Source organism: Hemitrygon akajei, chromosome 11 (genome assembly GCF_048418815.1).
Source record: "Hemitrygon akajei chromosome 11, sHemAka1.3, whole genome shotgun sequence".
NCBI classification, from domain to species: Eukaryota; Metazoa; Chordata; class Chondrichthyes; order Myliobatiformes; family Dasyatidae; genus Hemitrygon; species Hemitrygon akajei.
In genome coordinates this window covers 173906382-173925791 of record NC_133134.1, presented here as the reverse complement: position 1 = coordinate 173925791, position 19410 = coordinate 173906382, and the positions used below count along the sequence as shown (strand labels likewise).

General features: G+C 43.2%; 1 protein-coding gene across 1 annotated transcript in view; it reads right to left on the bottom strand.

Moving 5' to 3' along the window:
• LOC140736306 (myosin-7-like) overlaps window positions 1-19410 on the bottom strand; it is a 109113-nt gene that overhangs the window by 42979 nt on the left and 46724 nt on the right. Inside the window, exons 19-28 of the mRNA XM_073062297.1 lie at window positions 17874-17961; window positions 14964-15081; window positions 13185-13308; window positions 11737-11873; window positions 10255-10510; window positions 7277-7519; window positions 5976-6152; window positions 2927-3072; window positions 2607-2697; window positions 823-1212 (exon numbers count right to left, since the gene is read on the bottom strand). Of these exons, the coding sequence (XP_072918398.1) occupies window positions 823-1212; window positions 2607-2697; window positions 2927-3072; window positions 5976-6152; window positions 7277-7519; window positions 10255-10510; window positions 11737-11873; window positions 13185-13308; window positions 14964-15081; window positions 17874-17961 (1770 nt within the window). The remainder of the gene's footprint in view (window positions 1-822; window positions 1213-2606; window positions 2698-2926; window positions 3073-5975; window positions 6153-7276; window positions 7520-10254; window positions 10511-11736; window positions 11874-13184; window positions 13309-14963; window positions 15082-17873; window positions 17962-19410) is intronic.

Genomic DNA, 19410 nt, shown 5'->3' with positions numbered 1-19410 from the left:
CTTCGAGAGAGGAGGCGGCGCCCAGGTCCAGGAGCGAAGTTTAAAAGGGGAAAGCTCTGCGGGAACTTGGCTATAACTGGCACACTAATCACGAGTTGGAGAGCTCCAAGACAGGTTCAGGTACAGAAGGGAGACACTGCCTAGTGGAGCAGTCATCAAAGGAGTGGTCATTCAGGCTTCGGCGAGGTAGGTGGGTAGGTGGACTTAGTTTTTTTCCCTTGCATTTTTGTTCAGAGGAATAGGGAGCATGTCTGTAGGGTAAGTATTTTGCTCTGGGTGTCAGATGTGGGAATCCTGGGAATCTTCCAGTCTCCCAGATGGCCACGTCTGCACCAGGTGCACGGAGATGCAGCTCCTGAGAGACTGTGTTAGGGATCTGGAGCTGTGACTTGATGACCTACAGCTTATTAGGGAAAGTGAGCGGGAGATAGACAGGAGCTACTGGGAGTTAGTCACCCGGAGGCTGCAGAAGTTAGACAAGTGGGTGACTGTCAGGAAAGGGAAGGAATGAGCTCAGATAGTAGAGAGCATCCCGTGATCATCCCCCTCAGTAATCGTTATCTCGTTTTGGATGCTGTTGAGGGGGGTGACCTGATAGAGGACAACCATGGCGAGTAGGTCTCTGGCACTGAGCCTGGTTCTGTGGACAACGGACAAGGGAGAGCCAGTGGATGTAGTGTACCTGGACTTGAATAAATACTTAAAAGAAACCCAATATAATCTTTCACAAAATTAAATGTATTGCTGTTCCATTACTGAGTGCAAATAATAATATCTCATGTAACTAGCCAATATTAGCCCAGGTTCATCCAAAGTGCTTACCTTAGCTTTTGTGACATGTTCAATGTTGGAAACTAGATCATCTGTCTCCATTTTCAGTTCACTCTTCTCTTTCTCCAACTTCTGTTTAACCCTTTGTAGATTATCTATCTGCTCACTCAGTTCTGCCACTGTATCAGAGTGCTTCTTTCGAAGGGCAGAGCTAGTTGCCTCATGATGCAATGTTGCCTCCTCCAGATCCCGCCGCAGTTTCAGAAATGCAGCTTCACGTTTTTTGTTCATCTCCACCTGTGCTGCAGTCGCACCTCCTGCTTCTTCCAGCCTTTCACTCAACTCTTCCAGCTCGCGGGACACATCAGATCTCTGTTTCTCCACCTTGGCCCTTGAAGCTCGCTCTGCCTCCAACTCCTCCTCCAGTTCTTCAATCCGAGCCTAGTTCAAGAAGTAAGAAAATGAGAACTGGGCTGACGTACTGAGAATTCCTCAATAAATTGGGTCTGGTTTAGAGCTCATACAAAAGACCTGCTATTTACAAAAGAGATTCTGCAGATTGAATTGACTTTATTACTGACATCCTTCACATACATGAGAAGTAAAAATCTTTATGTTACATCTCCGTCTAAATGTGCAGTTTATAGTAATTTATAATAAATAGTATGTACAACAAGTCAATAGAAATACGGTTGTTTCAGCGTGAATTAATCAGTCTGACAGCCCGGTGGAAGAAGCTGTTCCGGAGCCTGTTGGTCCTGGTTTTTATCCTGCGGTACCGTTTCCCAGATGGCAGAGCTGGCAGTTTGTGGTTGGAGTGACTCGGGTCCCCAATGATACTATGGGCCCTTTTTACACGCTTGTCTTTGTAAATGTCCTGAATAGTGGGATGTTCACATCTACAGATGCGCTGGGCTGTCCGCACCACTCTCTGCAGTATCCTACGATTGAGGGAAGTACAGTTCCCATACCAGGCAGTGATGCAGCCAGTCAGGATGCTCTCAATTGTGCCCCTGTAGAAAGTTCTTAGGATTTGGGGGCCCATACCAAACTTCTTCAACCATCTGAGGTGAAAGAGGCGCTGTTGTGCTTTTTTTACCACACAGCCGGTATGTACAGACCACGTGAGATCCTCAGTGAGTTTTATACCAAGAGACTTAAAGCTGTTCACCCTCTCATCCCCAGATCTATTGATGTCAATAGGGGTTAGCCTGTCTCCATTCCTCCTATAGTCACAACCAGCGACTTTGTTTTTGTGATATTGAATGAGAAGTTGTTTTCTTGACACCACTGTGTCAGGGTGATGCCTTCTCTGTAGGCTGCCTCATTATTATTTGAGATTAGACCAATCAATGTAGTGTCATCAGCAGGTACTGGAAAACAGTTGACATTTCAGGCTAAGACCCTTCATCAGCCTGAAACGTTGACTGTTTATTCCTTTTCAGAGATACTGTCTGACCTGCTAAGTTCCTCCACCGTTTTGTATGTGTTACACTGTTAAAGGTTCCATGTTAGGAATCAGTTTCATTCTCAACGCTATTTGAGTTATAAAGGAAATCTCTCTTCACTCTAATGCATGGGATAATGTTCACAAAGGTAGATAGAAAGAATTCAAACTACCTTTTACAGAAGTCTTGAAATACTCCAAGATGGAGGACTCAATGCACAATAGGCAGGATGGCAATGGATGCACAGTGAGCCATGTGAGTTAAAAGGGAACTTCTGTCAACCTTGGACATGCACAGTTACTGGTTTCACATCGCTGTTCCAGGTTTCTTGGGGCATCACCAAGCTTTTGACCCTGTTCATTTTAACTTCATCAGTTTCCCATTTACCTGCAGTTCTTTAATTTTCTTTTGGAGTTGCACAACAAGAGCTCCTTCATCTTCGATCTTTGAGTTCAGCTGATTTATTTCAAAATCCTTCCTGTGAAGCACAAACAAACATGTTCAATTAAAATAAATATATATCCAATATCACAGACAGTTGTGCTCCCAGATAGTGTGTAGGATCTGGCTAATTGTTACTGATTAGGGAACAAGGAACCCCTGATAGTCTTGCCCTTGATAAAAGAATATCTGTGCCTAAAATGCGAGGGAGCTGGAAGTGACAGTGGTCTTCATTGGGAAGAACACAGTCACAGCATCACACTCACTTCTTCAGCCGTTCCTCAAGCTGCTGTTTATCATTCTCCAAATCCATGACAGACTCGTGTGTTAGTTTCAGGTCTCCCTCTAGCTTCCGTTTTGCTCTTTCAAGGTCCATCCTGACTTTTTTCTCTTGCTCTAATGATCCTTCAAGCTGGAGAGAAATTAAATATTGTCAGAGGTTTATAAACAGCCAACAACTGGATCATCAAGAGGGTGAACCAGCAGAGAATAGGATGTACAACCTACCAAACCCATGTCAAACATCGAGCATAGCCAACACTAACATTACCCTAAACTCGTCCGTCCTTCAGCCCCACAGACACTACTTGACCTGCTGAGTTCCTCCAGCATTTTGTTGTGTCTCTTTTTACCCTGCCCACATTTCCCTCAATTCCATCATGCCAAGAGTCTACCATTCACATTCTAATAATAATAATAAGTACTTTATTGATCTCAAGTGGGAAATTATTTTGGTACAGCAGCAACATTTAAAAACACACTTAGCAATAATATTAGCTAATAATAAAGTACAGAATAATAATATACACAACAATATTTTACCAGTGTGCATCACTGTGCAATAATAATGTATTAAATAATAAAATAGAGCCTATTGTCTCTGTGTGTTCCCCTGTCACACAGAGATGAACTGTTATATTTGTGTATTGCACTTGGTAGGAAAGATCATCTGTAACAAACCTTGCAACAGCAGAGCTGAATGAGTCTGTTCGAATGGGTGCTCCGCTGCTTTTTCAGTAGTTCGTGGAGAGGGTGTGCCTGATTGTCCATGATGGATAACTGTTTAGTGACCTCGTCTCCACCATTAACTCAAAAAGTCTGCGTTGTAGCCAAGGATGGATCCAGCCTTTTTGATGAGTTTATTTAGCCTTTTGCATCACCAGCACTGATGCTTCTTCCCCCAACATAAAAGCCCAACATTCAACAAGGGAGATGAGGAAGGTTCTGGAAACTTTAGGCTGGTGAGGATCAAGTCAATGATAAGGAAGTTACTGGAGAGGATTCTTAGGGTTAGGACTTATGAGAAATTGGGAAAACCATGGCCTAATTAGAGACAGTCAGTATGGCTATGGGCCAGGCAATTCATGTTTTACAATTTGATTGAGTTTTTCAAGGAGTTGACAAAGGGTGATAGATGTAGGTAGAGCTGTGGATATTGTCTACATCAATTTTAGTAAGGCAGCTGGCAATGTCCCTCATGATAGGTTTATCCAGAAGAATAAGATGCAAAAAATTCATGGTGAATTGGCAATTTTGATTCAGAATTGACTTGTCCATCCATAGCAGACAGAGGGCAGTGGTCAATGGTACTTATTCTGGCTGGAGGTCTGTGACCACTGGTGTTCCACAGGGATCCATACCAGGACCTCTGCTGTGTTTGACATTCAGTATGTAAATGATCTGAATGAAAACATAGATGGGGGGGTTTGTAAGCTAGCAGATAATACAAAAATTGGTAGTGTTGTAGATAGCATTGAAGACTGGCAAAGGATTAACGCTTTGTGGCCAAGTTTATGTTCGATACAAAGATAGGTGGAGAGGCAGTAGTGTTGAGGAAGCTGGGGTTCTGCGGAGGACTTAGACAGGTTAGGAGAAATATTAGGATAATTTATTAGACTGCGTAACACCCAAAAATGTGAATTAAAAGTGTGTTGGTCTCTTCATTGGAATAAAATCTAATTATCTAAAAAGTCTGCAAGACCACCAAAATCCCAAAATAGTGCAAAAGGAAAGGGGGAAAAATACAGAGATAGTTTTCATGGGTGGGTTCTTTGTCCATTCAGAAATCTGATGGTGGAGAGCAAGAAGCTGTTCCTGAAATGTTGAGTGTGTGTCTTCAGGCTCCTGTACCTCCTCCCAGATAGTAGCAATGAGAAGAGGGCATTTCTTGGGTGATGGGAGTCCCTAATGATGGATGCTACATTTTCTGGGAAGGCCAGTACCCATGATGGAGCCAAATTATTAGAGTTTTACTGTAACCAGTACTAATTTATAAAATTATAATTTCAATGTGGCATCATCAGACTGATGCTAAATCAAATCAAATTTTTATCTAGTTTTATTGTCATCTCTGAATTTTCAGCTGTGGTCCTTAATCATTCAAGAGAAACTTTAGGAAACTACATCTAACTATAATACGGTGAAGTTTAATTAAATGAGTAGTGGGCTGCCATTTTAACTGCATTGTTTCGCGATACAAAATGATCGTGGCAGAGGCAATTGGGATTACAATTTTGCTCAGAAGTTGGCCTCCAGTGTTATTGTTTGCACCCAGATGCAAGTTTAACCCCAGGACGTTTGGCTAGTAGTGCCAAAATATCACAATGGTAACCAGCAGAATATAATTTAAATTTAATTTTAAACTATTTAGAATCTATTGCCACAGAGGATGGCTGCACCTAGGAGGTTAAGCCTCCCTGTTTCTGTCTCTCAGACAGCACAAGGGAATGGACAAAAACTGGAACAATCTGGGTTTCAAGCATTAGCAAGGAGCAAGGGGGATGAATGAACACAACTCAAGAAGCCCTCCTTCTGACTAAAAGTAATGGGAGTCTTGCAACTGACTCTGGTCACAAAACACATTCCTGACCATCCAATGCCACCACAATTGTATTATGACAGACTTCTCAGGCTCTACAGCCTTCCGGCTCCACAACAACAGTCAACTGTCCATTTCTAAAAGTTTTGTCCAAAATTTCCAGTCTACATTAAATATTGGAGATTTTGCATAAAAAATTAGGAACACAAATTGAAAAGGAGCAAGCAAAAGAGACCTATTGGACGAACTTTGAAAACTAACTCTGCACTCTCACTATTATCATCTTATGACCAAACTTAGTATCACTATTTTCCTAGGAAGTGTCTCAGAAAAGTAACAAAGTATTTCAGATTCACTCTAATTGATAGTGAGGGTGCAGAGATAGTGTCCAAAGTTCAAGTCTAATACAAGGTCTCTTCTGTTGCACCAGTTTTGTGAATGGGTCAATATTCAACTAGATTTGTAAGAATGATAATTAATTAACCAATTTGACTTACATCATCAACTTGCTGCTCAAGTTTTGACTTGAGTTTAGTCAGGGTGTTGACTTTATCCTCCTCAGCCTGCAGGTCCTCCAGGGTTTGCTGGTGAGCCTCCTGAAGAGCCTTCTTCTCCTTTGTCAGTTTAACAATAGTTTCATCCAGAGTGGCCATTTCTTCTGTAAGATTCTTAACCTATAAATTTCATCATCATGATGAGAATTATAAATTATCAATTATTTGTGTGCTCAATGAATGGAAGACATTATGTTATTATATCATTCAGATTTTTCCAAAAACACATTCAATTTACATTAAAAACTTCAGTACTGACAGGGACAGGTCTATTCTTATTGTACTGAAGTACAGTACTGGTGTGGACAAATCTGGCCCTGTATAACAATACTGGTTAGGACAGGGTTTTGCTGCATGTTAGTGGGGATCAATACTAGTGGATACAATACTGGCATCTGTTTGGACTGATCAGTCCCTATACAATTGCGGTTTATTCATCCTCATATAACAACAATGTAATGCACCACTGGTGGGGAAAGGGCTGTCTCTGCATGGCACTGAGGTGCAATACTGTTAGCGAGATCTCTCCCTGTACAACACGAATTGTGGGGACAGGTTTACAACAGTACCCATGAGTATAGGTCTGTCACTATATAGCACTGGAATACATAATGCAAGTGTCTGTCCATCACAATGGGTATATACTGCATCATTACAGTAGAATGCAATGGTGATACATGATTAGCAGTCACAAGTCTGTCACTGTATGAATACACTGGTAGTGACAGTTGTGAAATATATAACACACAGATACAGGTCTGTATAAAAACCTGGAGATTCAGTATTGATGGGCTGAGGGTGAGGCTGGGTATTGTATTTCTGAGTTACAACACTGTCATTGTTCAACAGCAAGGGAACGGGGAGAGAATGAAGCTTCTGAAGGAAAATATGGAGTGGTGCATGGGAGCAGGAAAGGTTAGAGGGAGGAAAATGGAAGATAAAGAACTGAAAATTGAGAGGAGGGTATCTGCATTTGAAAACCAGTGAATAGAAGTGGAAATTGATACAGAGTGAGAGAGGGGAGGTAGTGAGGATAGAAGAGGAGCCAGGTAGGGGTAGTGGAGTGGGAGAGAGGGATGTCGAGGTGTTGGGGAGGTGGCATGAATAGATGTAGAATACTTTCCCCCTAAGTAATTGACAGGTGCACTATTTCACTTTCACTGGGCAATCTCTAGTTTCATCCTCAAAATGTTAAAACTAAATGAGAGGAGAGAGTGCTGAGTGGTAATTTACTAAAACCATACCTTGTTTTCAGTTGCATGTTTCTCCTTTTCAACCTTGGCCAGGGTGATTTCGAGATCATCAATATCTTTCTTTAATTCTGCACATTCATCCTCTAATTTCCGTTTCTTTGCAGTAATCTCTGCATTCATCTCCTCTTCATCGTCCAGTCTTTCAGTCAGCTCCTTCACTTTAGCTTCCAACTGGATTTTCGCTTTGATCAGCAGATCACATCGTTCTGCTGCATCTGCAAGGGTATCTTGTTCCTGGAGAGATAAATCACATACTTGCTCACATCCCTGCTCTCCAAATCACCACAACTGGAGAGAAGGTTCTTAGGAAACTGAAAGGTCTGAAGGTAGATAAGTCACCTGGACCAGATGGTGTACACCTCAGAGTTCTGAAAGAGGTGGCTGAAGAGATTGTGGGGAAATCAGTAATGACCTTTCAAGAATGGTTCTGGAAGACTGGGAAATTGCAAATGTCACTCCACTCTTCAAGAAGTGAGGGAGGCAGAAGAAAGGAAATTATAGGCCAGTTAGTCTGACCTCAGTGGTTGGGAAGATGTTGGAGTTGATTGTTAAGGATGTGGTTTCAGGGTACTTAGTGGCATATGATAAAATAGGCTGTAGTCAGCTTGGTTTCAAAGGAAAATCTTGCCTGATAAATCTGTTGGAATTCTTTGAAGAAATTACAAGGAGGAAAGATAAAGGAGAATCAGTGGATGTTATGTACTAGGATTTTCAGAAGGCCTTTAACAAGGTGCCATCCATAAGACCATATGAAATAGGAGCAGAATTAGGTCATTCAGCCCATCAAGTCTGTTCCGGCATTTCATTATGCTTGATCCCACATCCCACTCAACCCCATATATGCCTTCTCGCCATATCTTTTGATGCCCTGAACGATCCGGAAACAACATCGGCCTTAAATATACCCACAGACCAGACCTCCACCGTGCCCATGGTATTACAGAAAGATTCTAGTATGGATAAAGCAGTGGCTGATTGGCAGCAGGCAAAGAGTGGAAATAAAGGGAGTCTTTTCTCATTGGCTGCTGGTGACTACTGTTCACATGGGTCTATGTTGGCACCACTTCTTTTTACATTGTATATCCATGATTTGGATGACGCAATTGATAGTTTAGTTGCCAAGTTTGTGGACGATACAAAGATAGGCGGAGGGACAGGTAGTATTGAGAAAACAGGGAGGCTGTAGAAGGGCTCGAACAGATTGGGAGAATGAGCAAGGAAGTGGCAGATGGAATACAGTGTCAGGAAGTTTATGGTCATGTACTTTGGTAGAAGGAATAAAATCAGATTATTTTCTATTTATTATCAAGGAATATAAAAGTAAGGATGTAATGTAGAGATTTTATAAAGGACATTTGAAGTCTCACAGAGGGTTGTGAGCTGTTTTGGGCCCTTTATCTTAGAAAGGATGTGCTGAAACTGGAGAGGGTTGAAAGGAGATTCACCAAAATGATTCCAGGATTGAATGGCTTATCATATGAAGAGTGTCTGATGGCTCTGGGCCTGTATTTGCTGGATATCAGAAGAATGAAGGGTGACCTATGGTCTTGATAGAGTGGATGTGAAGAAGATGTTTCCTATGGTGGAGGAGTCTAAGACCACAGGACACAGCCTCAGAATAGAGGGGAGTCTTTTTGGAACGGAGATGAGGAGGAACTTCTTTAGCCAAAGAGTAGTGAATCTGTGAAATTCATGGTCAGTTTCATTATCTTGGATACTGGTACATAATGACAAATCAGCTGACGGCATTTTCTAATCAATGAAGGCTGAAGGCCTATGTAATTCACCATTGGTCTGCATCTTATGACTAAAGTTAAAATGGATTCTATTTACATCAGTAAACCAGAGCGAAGTGTCACCACTATCAAAGAGTCAAGTCTCCTGATGATGGGACCATAGTCGAATCATTTCCGGTAATGGGAACTAGAAGCTCTGCTGTACAGGATGATGGGACAAAGTCTATGGGAACAATACTAAGCAATGACTCAATAGCAGAACAAACCGGCTCCGAGCAGGACTCCAGGATAGCATGTCGCCCCCTAGTGCCAGGGTCAAGAATGTCTTTAAGCTGGTGCAGAACATTCAGAAAAGGGACTGTGAGCAATCAGAGATTATCCATATTGTACTAACGATGAAGAGAGGTCCTGCAAATGGAATTGAATGAGTTAGGCAAAAAGGTAAAAGGCAGGACCTCCGGGATTGAAAATCAGGATTGCTCCCTGTGCCACATGCCAGTGAGTAGACGAACAGGAGAATAGAATGTGAATGTCACTGCAGGTGGGCGGACTTCGGGTATTCGGATCATTGCCTTGCCTCTAAACCACATGGTTAATATCCTTGCAGGGAGCTTCACTCATTCTTTTCAGGTAAATTAAAGAATGAGAGAAGGATGACCCAGAATAACACTACAGCAGGTAGGGAGACAAAAATCATACACATTAAATAGAAGAGGTAGTTCCAGTGGGCAGAACCTATGGAGAGAGGTGGGGAAAACCAAGATGGCCAGTTGGTGGCAGATGAAAGAGCCGTGTCCACTACAGTGCAGACAGTGTTGGACACACTCTGAGCTGTGTCCACTACAGTGGAGACAGTGTTGGACACACTCTGAGCCGTGTCCACTACAGTGAAGACAGTGTTGGACACACTCTGAGCCGTGTCCACTACAGTGGAGACAGTGTTGGACACACTCTAAGCCGTGTCCACTACAGTGGGGCCAGGAGTGGGCACACAGGAAGGAGATGTGTCCACTACAGTGGAGACAGTGTTGGACACACTCTGAGCCGTGTCCACTACTGTGGGGCCAGGAGTGGGCACACAGGAAGGAGATGTGTCCACTACAGTGGAGACAGTGTTGGACACACTCTAGGCTGTGCCTGCTGTGGTGGGACAAGGGGTTGGGTGCATGGTAAGATGCTATAGTGGGGCCAGGGGACGGGCACAGCAGGTGATAGGCACTCTCTTAGCCATACCGCCTGTAGTTGAAGCGCCAGGTCATTCTTTTCCTGTATCAAGGAAACTTGTTTTTCTTCCAGCTCCTTGCGTTTAGCCTCCGACTTCACCAGTGCCTCCTTCAGTTTCAGGAATTCATCCTTTAGTGTTGCCATTTCCTTCTCAGTCTCAGCACTCTTCAGCAGAGGTTTGATCTTGAAGAAGAGTTTCATCCAGGACCAATTCTTGACAGCATTGAAAGCACGGATGTTCCACTGGATGACCAGCAATGCATCTCTAGGGAAAAATGTCATTTTAGATACAATTTAATGTTTTGCGAGCTTGAGATTACTCTATGGACCTTTAATCCAGGACATGGCCCATCTTTAAGACACTTGAATACAAGTACTGCTTGCAAAGCTGATGGCTTGATACATGACAAGCAATGATGGTGAATTTATAGGATAGAAGAGAGATAGAGTCACAGTCACAGAGCATTAGAGCACAGAAACAGACCCTTTGGCCCATCCAGTCCACGCCAGACTATTACTCTGTCTAGTCCCACCACCCACACCGGGACCTTACCCTCCATACCCCTCCCATCCATGTACTAACTAAACTTCTCTTAAATATTGAAACCAAACCTGCATCCATCACTTCTGCTGGCAGCTCGTTCCACATTCTCACTACCCTCTGAGTGAAGATGTTTTCACTCATGTTCCCCTTAAACATTTCACCTTTCACCCTTAACCTGTGATCTCTACTTTTAGTCTCACCCAACCTCAATAGAAAAAGCCTATCCTTCATAAAAAGTCTATCTATATCCTCATAATTTTGTATGCCTCTTATTAAATCTCCCCTCATTCTCTTACATTCTAGAGAATAAAATCCTAACCTATTCAGCCTTTCCCTGTAACTTGGGTTCTCAAGTCCCAGCAACATCCTTCTAAATTTCCTCTGCACGCTTTCAACCTTATGTACATCTTCAACATAACATCCCATCTCCTGTACTCAATACGTTGATTTATAAAGGCCAAAGTACCAAAAGCTTTTTTTACAACCCTATCTAACTGTGACACCACTTCAAAGAATTATGGATCTATATTCCCACATCTCAAAAACCCAATAGTTTTTCATGATAATCCAACAGCTTTCTGGTCATTTTGAAAACAACATTTATTCTCAAATGCTATGTGATGGGAATGAACATAAAATCCTAGCTTCAGGACTATTAACACATTTACATAGTCACAACATGACCATATATCCCTAATAACTAAAGGGGCCAGTAAACAGCAATCGGTTAAGGTCTCAAGAATAATGATAGAGGAACATGGAGGTTGCCAAGGAGAATCGGTTATAAGCTTTGGCAACAGGGTGAGGTGAAGGTCCAGTAATCCACTGCCTTTTTTGTGATGTGGGCAATCTGCAGTTTCAACCAATTGCTTGAAGCTTGAGACAGTTAGAAAGTATCATGAATTAATAGTATGGCTGTTTCATTCTCATTGCAAGATGATATTTACCGCCTCTCAATGATCTTCTGATATTCAATCCTCATCAGTCTGCCACGGCTCCGCGCCTGGATCATGGTCAGGATCTTTGCCAGTCGCTCATCTCGCATTTCCTCTAAATGACCCAGCAAGCCAGCCTTGAAGAACACCTTGTGCACAAAAGAAGGATCACATTAACCAGACCACTAAACCACTGCTGCTTATTTCTTATTCCGGATTGTGCTCAAAAGTATTAATCCATTCATCATGCAGGCTTCTCCCACAGCTCTGTTTTGGGTCAATTTATATTGCTCTGTTAAATTGTGGGAGATGAGCAGGGGCACGGATCAGGGGAAAGGAGACGAGCAGGGGCACGGATCAGGGGAAAGGAGACGAGCAGGGGCACGGATCAGGGGAAAGGAGACGAGCAGGGGCACGGATCAGGGGAAAGGAGACGAGCAGGGGCACGGATCAGGGGAAAGGAGACGAGCAGGGGCACGGATCAGGGGAAAGGAGACGAGCAGGGGCACGGATCAGGGGAAAGGAGACGAGCAGGGGCACGGATCAGGGGAAAGGAGATGAGCAGGGGCACGGATCAGGGGAAAGGAGACGAGCAGGGGCACAGACCAGGGGAAGGGAGACGAGCAGGGGCACGGATCAGGGGAAAGGAGACGAGCAGGGGCACGGATCAGGGGAAAGGAGACGAGCAGGGGCACGGACCAGGGGAAGGGAGACGAGCAGGGGCACGGATCAGGGGAAAGGAGACGAGCAGGGGCACGGATCAGGGGAAAGGAGACGAGCAGGGGCACGGATCAGGGGAAAGGAGACGAGCAGGGGCACGGATCAGGGGAAAGGAGACGAGCAGGGGCACGGATCAGGGGAAAGGAGACGAGCAGGGGCACAGACCAGGGGAAGGGAGACGAGCAGGGGCACGGATCAGGGGAAAGGAGACGAGCAGGGGCACGGATCAGGGGAAAGGAGACGAGCAGGGGCACGGATCAGGGGAAGGGATTGAATGTGGTAGGGTGAGGTGGATGACAGAGGTAAAAGGGTGCTGGAATGTTCAATGAGAGCAAAGGGATTCGTTGTGAGAAGTGGCAAGTGTGAGAAGGAAGGGAAAGAAGTTTGGGGTAAGTAGATGAGAGAGGAGAACTGCATTCAAATGAAGTGGGGAAGTGGGTTTTAATAACTCCTTGGATAGGCAACAAAGCAGCAAACAGCAGAAGGCAGAGGAGGAAATCGGGGAAATTACTTCATTTGAAATAAACTAGAATAAAATTAAAATTAGAAAAATTTAAGAGAACAGGAGAGAGACCAATAATCATAAATAATTAACTAACTAGTTAAGAATTAATATTCCAGTAATGAAGCTGTATGTAATTCCTGAGCCAATAATTTAAGTGGAGGAAATGGGAATATTCTAAGCCAGTGCTAGGTCAGCCGGCAGCAGTTGCTTCTGTTCTTAAAGTCTCTGTCCTTACCTTTGTGTGGCCAAACTTATACTGACTATGATCAATATCAAGGGAGCCCAACAATTTCTCTGTTGCTTTTCTGCTGTCGACAAACTTGTCTTCAGGAACAGCACTTGGGTTGAGTATACGGTAGCTGCAATTCGACAAAAGCAAAGTGAGATTGTTGTTGATGGTATCAAGTGAGGGAAGTCCCCTCCCCTATCAGCAATTCAACCCTTTAAGTTTTACTGAGTAAGAGCTCAAAAGAGCCATCCAAGAAATCTGATCTTAAACATTTGTAATGCTTTTGGTTGATTCTAGCAGTTAATGAATAAAATTCGTAGGATTTTGAAGCACATAACAGGTTCATAAGCACATAAGTTGGGCTCGGTGGCCCAACTTGTCCAGGTCAGGACAACGAGGTCAGAGAATGTTTTGAAGTACCATCCTTTTGGTGATAGCCCGCAACGTCTCAAGGATACATACCTTGGACCCGCCAGGTCTGTATTTTTTTATCCTTTTCTACAATGTGGGTTTAATCGCCATTCCTTAATTGTCCTCGAGGTGGTGGTTTTGAGCTGCCGCCGTGAAGCACTGGAATTATTCTATTGAAAGTACTCCCTCAATGCTGTGGTAAGCAGTTCCATGACATGCGTCTGTTGAGAACGCGAAGTCAGTGATATCTTTTTAAATCAAGGTGGTGTCAGACTTGGAGAACAACTTGTGGGTGCTCACGTTTTCAAGCACTTGATGCAATTTTTCCTGACTGCATTAGTCATGAATTTGGGAAGTGCTTCAAGAAAGTACTTTGGCCCAACTGGTCCATGCCGACTAAAATGCCCATCTTAGCTAGTCCCATGTGCCACCATCAGGGTTGCCACCCTGGGGTCCATGGCATAAAAAAGATTGGGAACCCCTGGATCATTCCAATCCATGTACCTGACAAACTGTCTTTTGATGGCTATTATTGCTCCTGCCTCAACCACTTCCTCTGACAGCTCATTTCACATATTTGGAGTAGACTGAAGTAGGTAGGCAGGTAGGCCTCTGTTAGTCTCGATAGACCATGGATTTGCACCTTGGAAAGTTTCCAGGGTGCAAGTCTGGGCAAGGTTTTTTTTAAAATGGAAGATAGGCAGTTGCCGAAGCTGCAAGTCTCCCCTCTCCACGCCACCAATGTTGTCCACGGGAAGGGCATTAGGATCCATACAGCTTGGCACCGGTGTCGTCGCAGAGCAATGTGTGGTTAAGTGCCTTGCTCAAGGACACACACACAAGCCTCAACCAAGGCTCGAACTAGTGACCTTCAGATAACTAGACGAACACCTTAACCACTTGGCCAGGCTGAAGTATAGTCAGGAGAATGGCGAGTGAGTGGGTGCAAGTAACAAGAATGTGTCAATACAATCTGGGCCATGATCTCCTAGGTTTTGCTAAAGTTCTCAATGACAATTGAGGTCCCAGTAGGATGGGGGTATCAGGTGAGTGATAAGAGTTCTTCAATAATGTACTCCCCAAAGTCAAATAACGTCTCACAGAATATCTCTATGGTGACCTAACGTTTATATGAGAAGGGGAAATAGCTAACTTTCAGGCAGCTTACCATCTTCATTATGATTACAAAGTAAAAGGTGAGAAGGTGCTGATGTAACATTGATAAGGTGTCTTCAGTCAGGACTGAAGAGTTTGCTCCAGGTAATACTCATGTCAATGGGAACAGTGACAAAGACATCAGTTGGCCTACATTTTGTCATTCCTGAAGCGGTCAAAACTGAAGACAACATGCTATTAATTGGCGCCAGTCCTTACCGCTGCTTGAAGTCGGCGTATAGAACTCTGTTTGGAAACCCTTTGCGACAAATGCGGATTCCTTCGAGCACACCATTACAACGCAGCTGGTGTAGGACCAAGAATGGGTCCATTGCACCTGCAAAATGGACAACAGCCAGTTAACAGCAGCGAGTATTAGTCAACTGTCAAAATGGAAATGCCCTCTTTCAGAGGAGTCTCATTTAGCATCCTTTAAGTTAGGCCTTTTTGAAGAGTCACGTGTAATTAGAGGCTTGCTGTCAGCTAAAGGCATCCCAGACACAGTGAATCTTTAGATCTGGCTACCCAAGAATGTGGTGGAGGCTCAGTCACTGAATATACTTGAGGTCAACATATTTTGATTACTTGATTTTAAGGAAATCATGGGATATGGAGTTTGTGCAGGACAGTGATACTGAGATCAAAGATCAGCTGTGATCCTAAAGTATCACTCACACAGATCCTAACAAAGTTCTCATCCTTGCCCTTAAAGGTTTCTGTTGAGAGCCATCAGTGGTATCAAAGATCAGGACTGGGACCTCTGTTGTTTGTTATAAGTATGGGTTGGCTAAATAGTAAATCTGCAGGTGACACAAAAAGTGCCAGAGTTATGATATTGAGGAAGATCCAGCAAGATATATAAAGATCAGTTGCAAAAAAATGGCAGATAAAGTTTCATCTGTACAAATGTGAGGTCTTGCACTTTGGCAAGTAAAATGCAAGAGAGAGTCTACGGTTAGGACTTTATTCCTTTGAACTTAGAAGATTGAGGAGAGATTTGATCGAAGTATACAAAATTATAAGGGTATAAATAGGGTAAATGCAAGCAGGGTTTTTCCCCCCACTGAGGTTGGGTGGAACTACAACCAAAGGTCATGGGTTAAGGGTGAAAGTTGAACATTTTAAGGGGAACATGAGAAGAAACTTCTTCACTCAAAGGGTCATGAGAGTGTGGATTGAGCTACTGGCACAGATAGTGCATGCAAGCACAATTTCAATGTTTAAGCAAAGTTTGGATAGATACATGAATGGTAGGGGTATGGATTGTGATCGGTGCAGGTCGATGAGGGTAGGCAGTTTAAATAGTTTGTCATGGACTAGATGGGTGGAAGGGCCCATTTCTGTGCTGCACTCTTCTATGACTCTATTACACTAAGCTGGCAGGCAAACTTTACTTCAAATCTTCATTCAGGACTTGCACAGTGAAAGACAGGGCCTATGGAGTGTTGCAGAACCAAGATAGCTTAGACCTTAGAAAATGGCTGCATAGATAGGCAACACAGTGAAGAAGACATATGTTTGCTTGCCTTCATCAGATGAGACCATGAGTTGGGACATCACGTTGAAGTGGGTTAGGGAATCGGTCAGACTGAAACTGGAGTACTGTGTGCAGTTCTGCTCACTGCACCGTTGAAAGAGTCAGAAAAATCATTACAAAGGCATTTCCGGGACACAAGGGATTAAATTATGGGGTGAGACTTGATAGGCTGGGAATGTCTTCCTTGAGTTAAGGAGGCTGAGGGGTGATCTTACAGAGGGTTATAGTAAGATGGATCATAACAGTCTTTTTCCCCCAGGATATGACACTTTAAAATTAGATCTCCCCTAACAAAACCATGCAGACAATCTTTGACTATCCTTTCCCTTTCCAAGTGCAGATTAATTCTGTCTCTCAAATTCTTGTATAGTTATATTAAGTTCACAGGCCTGTAAATATTGGCTTATCCGCAGCGACCCTTTTCAATTTTTGTTGTTCTCCAATCATCTGGCACCTCCCCTGTGGCCAACAAAGATGTAACAACCTGTCAAGGCCCCATTAATGTCTTCCCTTGCCTCCCATAGCAGCCTGGGATACATCTCTTCAAGACCTGTTGAGTTACCCACTTTCAAGATGACTAAAACATCCAATTATAACACAGCATATAATGAACAAATGAAAATAGCCAATATTTCCTTTTATTCATTTAAGACTCAATACTTTTCAAAGACCACCTTTCCCTCTGTTCCCTATGCCTCCTATAAACTTTCTTTTACCCTTTATCCAGCCCTTGATATCCATTTACATCCACAGTTTCTTGTCCTTACCTTTCACCATGAACTCTCATCAATTTAGCATGTCTCCCGCTGTTGGATGCAATGGTCCCTGTCTAGTTTTGCCAGCTGCTGTCGTATGATACTGAAATCAGTCTGCTCCCAGTTCATGACCTAAATTCTGACTATCCTTATCCCTTTTAAAAACTACCTTAGATAGGATTGTGTGTGTGTGTGTGTGTGTGTGTGCGTGCGTCTGCATGCGTCTGCATGCGTGTGTGCGTCTGTGCGTGCGTGCGTGTCTGTCTGTGTGCGTGCATGTGTGTGTGTGTGCGTCTGTGTTTGCATCTGTGTGTGTGTGTGTGTGTGTGTGTGTGTGTCTCTGTGTGTGTGTGTCTCTGTGTGTGTGTGTGTGTGTGTGTCTCTGTGTGTGTGTGTGTGTGTGTGTGTGTGTCTGTGTGTGTGTGTGTGTGTGTGTTTGTGTGAGAGAGAGAGAGAGAACTTGGCCAAGTGAAATGGGGAACAATAAAAATACAGAGAGCAGGGAGAAGACAGATGGAAGTAAGGAAACACAAGAGATTCTGCAGATGCTGGAAATCCAGAGCAACACACAAAATGTTGAAGAAACTCAGCAAATCAGGCAGAATCTGTGGAAGGCAATAAACAGTTCACATTTTGGGCTGACACCCTTGATCAGGAGCCCTGTTGCAATAAGAGTTTTGGCCTGTAACCCCCTTCTATAGACACACATTCACCAATATATTTGGAAGATAGTTGGAGAGTAATTTCACTAACGTGGGCCTCGATTAGGTTTTGATATTATACATCAACAGCATCAAGCTTGGAATGCAACAGTGGTGCTGGAAACATGTTGCCTACCCGGTGTCTTGGTTTCATTGGGAATAATACAGCGCACAAAATGAGGCTGTGTTGATCGCAAGTTAGTCATCAGCTTGTTGAGGTTCTCCTGAGACAATAAAAAAATAACCTTATTAATCCAATCTGTTCTACATTAGTAGATATTGGCTGATTCCATTTCCAATAATCAGCCTTTCTCACAAGAAATTCAAGTAGTGCTTCCCCAAACTTACTCACATGCTGACCCCGACGTTGACATTAAATCATGCTAGTGCTGTGGCGTATCTAGTACGAGTACTGGACATACTTCCCTCTGGTTACCAGGGGAATTCTAACAGTTGTATTCATCTTTCATATCCTCAGATATTGTGAACAAAGAAGTTTGGCCATTTCAGGATCGAGTCCACTGGTGGGTCTAGAGTCACATATAAACTAGACAAAAAAAGGACACCAGAGTTCCTCCCCATTTACGAACAAGCTGGATTTTCCTTTTAATCTGGTATTTTGTTCCTCATCACATCCAGACTAATTATTTTTTTATTACAAATTAGTAACAGAATTGAAATTTCACATCAGCAATGATGGGATTTGAAGTGAATCCCCTGGATTGTTAGTCCCAGTGGCTGGTTACCGCTCTGTTAAATTAATCACTGCGTTACCACCACACCCTCTGGTTGAACACCTATTCTCTTCAGTTATGTGGGACATCACTCTGGTTACTGCCAGTCAGTCTGGTTATTATAGACTTACATCTGGTTAAAGGTGATTCCCTCTGTTTAACAGGAGATAAATGAAGATTGCTGAGGGAATAAAGCTCTGTTTGATCAGCACCCTCTGGGTGTTTGGGGAAGTCAGATCAGGGATGAGACTCATGATTTTCCTCAATAGCTCTTTCCATACTTACCACATTCTACTCTTCAGCAGATTGTGAGTAGAAAGATAGCACAGACTTAAAGTGATGTTCATTCATCAATCAGCTAAACATCACTGCAAGTCTTAACCACCTTGATCTCGACAGCTCAGAAAGAAATCGCGTGATCAGTTGAGACATTGGAAGCTATTGGGCCATTTCATCTCAGCCATCCAGAAACCTGACGTCCCCAATATTCTCATATTCCCTCTCAACCCTAGAAGCCTAAACAAGAGGGTGGTGTTGGTCCCAATTAGTAAAATGCTTAACCCATCTTCTCTCTCTTGGAATTGTCAGTATGGTTCCAAGGTGATTATATGCTGACTAAGATAGGGTTTGGGGCTCTGAATTCAGAAATAGCCCACCGGCAGCTGTCTGTAGATACAAACAATGTGATAACTCTAGCATCTGAAGAATTGTTCTTTAATTGTACAGAGACCAATTTACAATAAAGGAATCATTGATAGAAACTCGCCATTTCTATTCTTTTAGGGATACTGTAATCTAAATTCAGACTTAATATTGTGAAGATCCCCTGGTCTTGCATTGCAGTAATGGTTACACTTTAAACCAGGGGGTCTGTGGCATAAAAAAGGTTGGGAATCCCTGCTTTAAACAAACTTCAGTGGCTGTAAAGTTCTGAGGTCA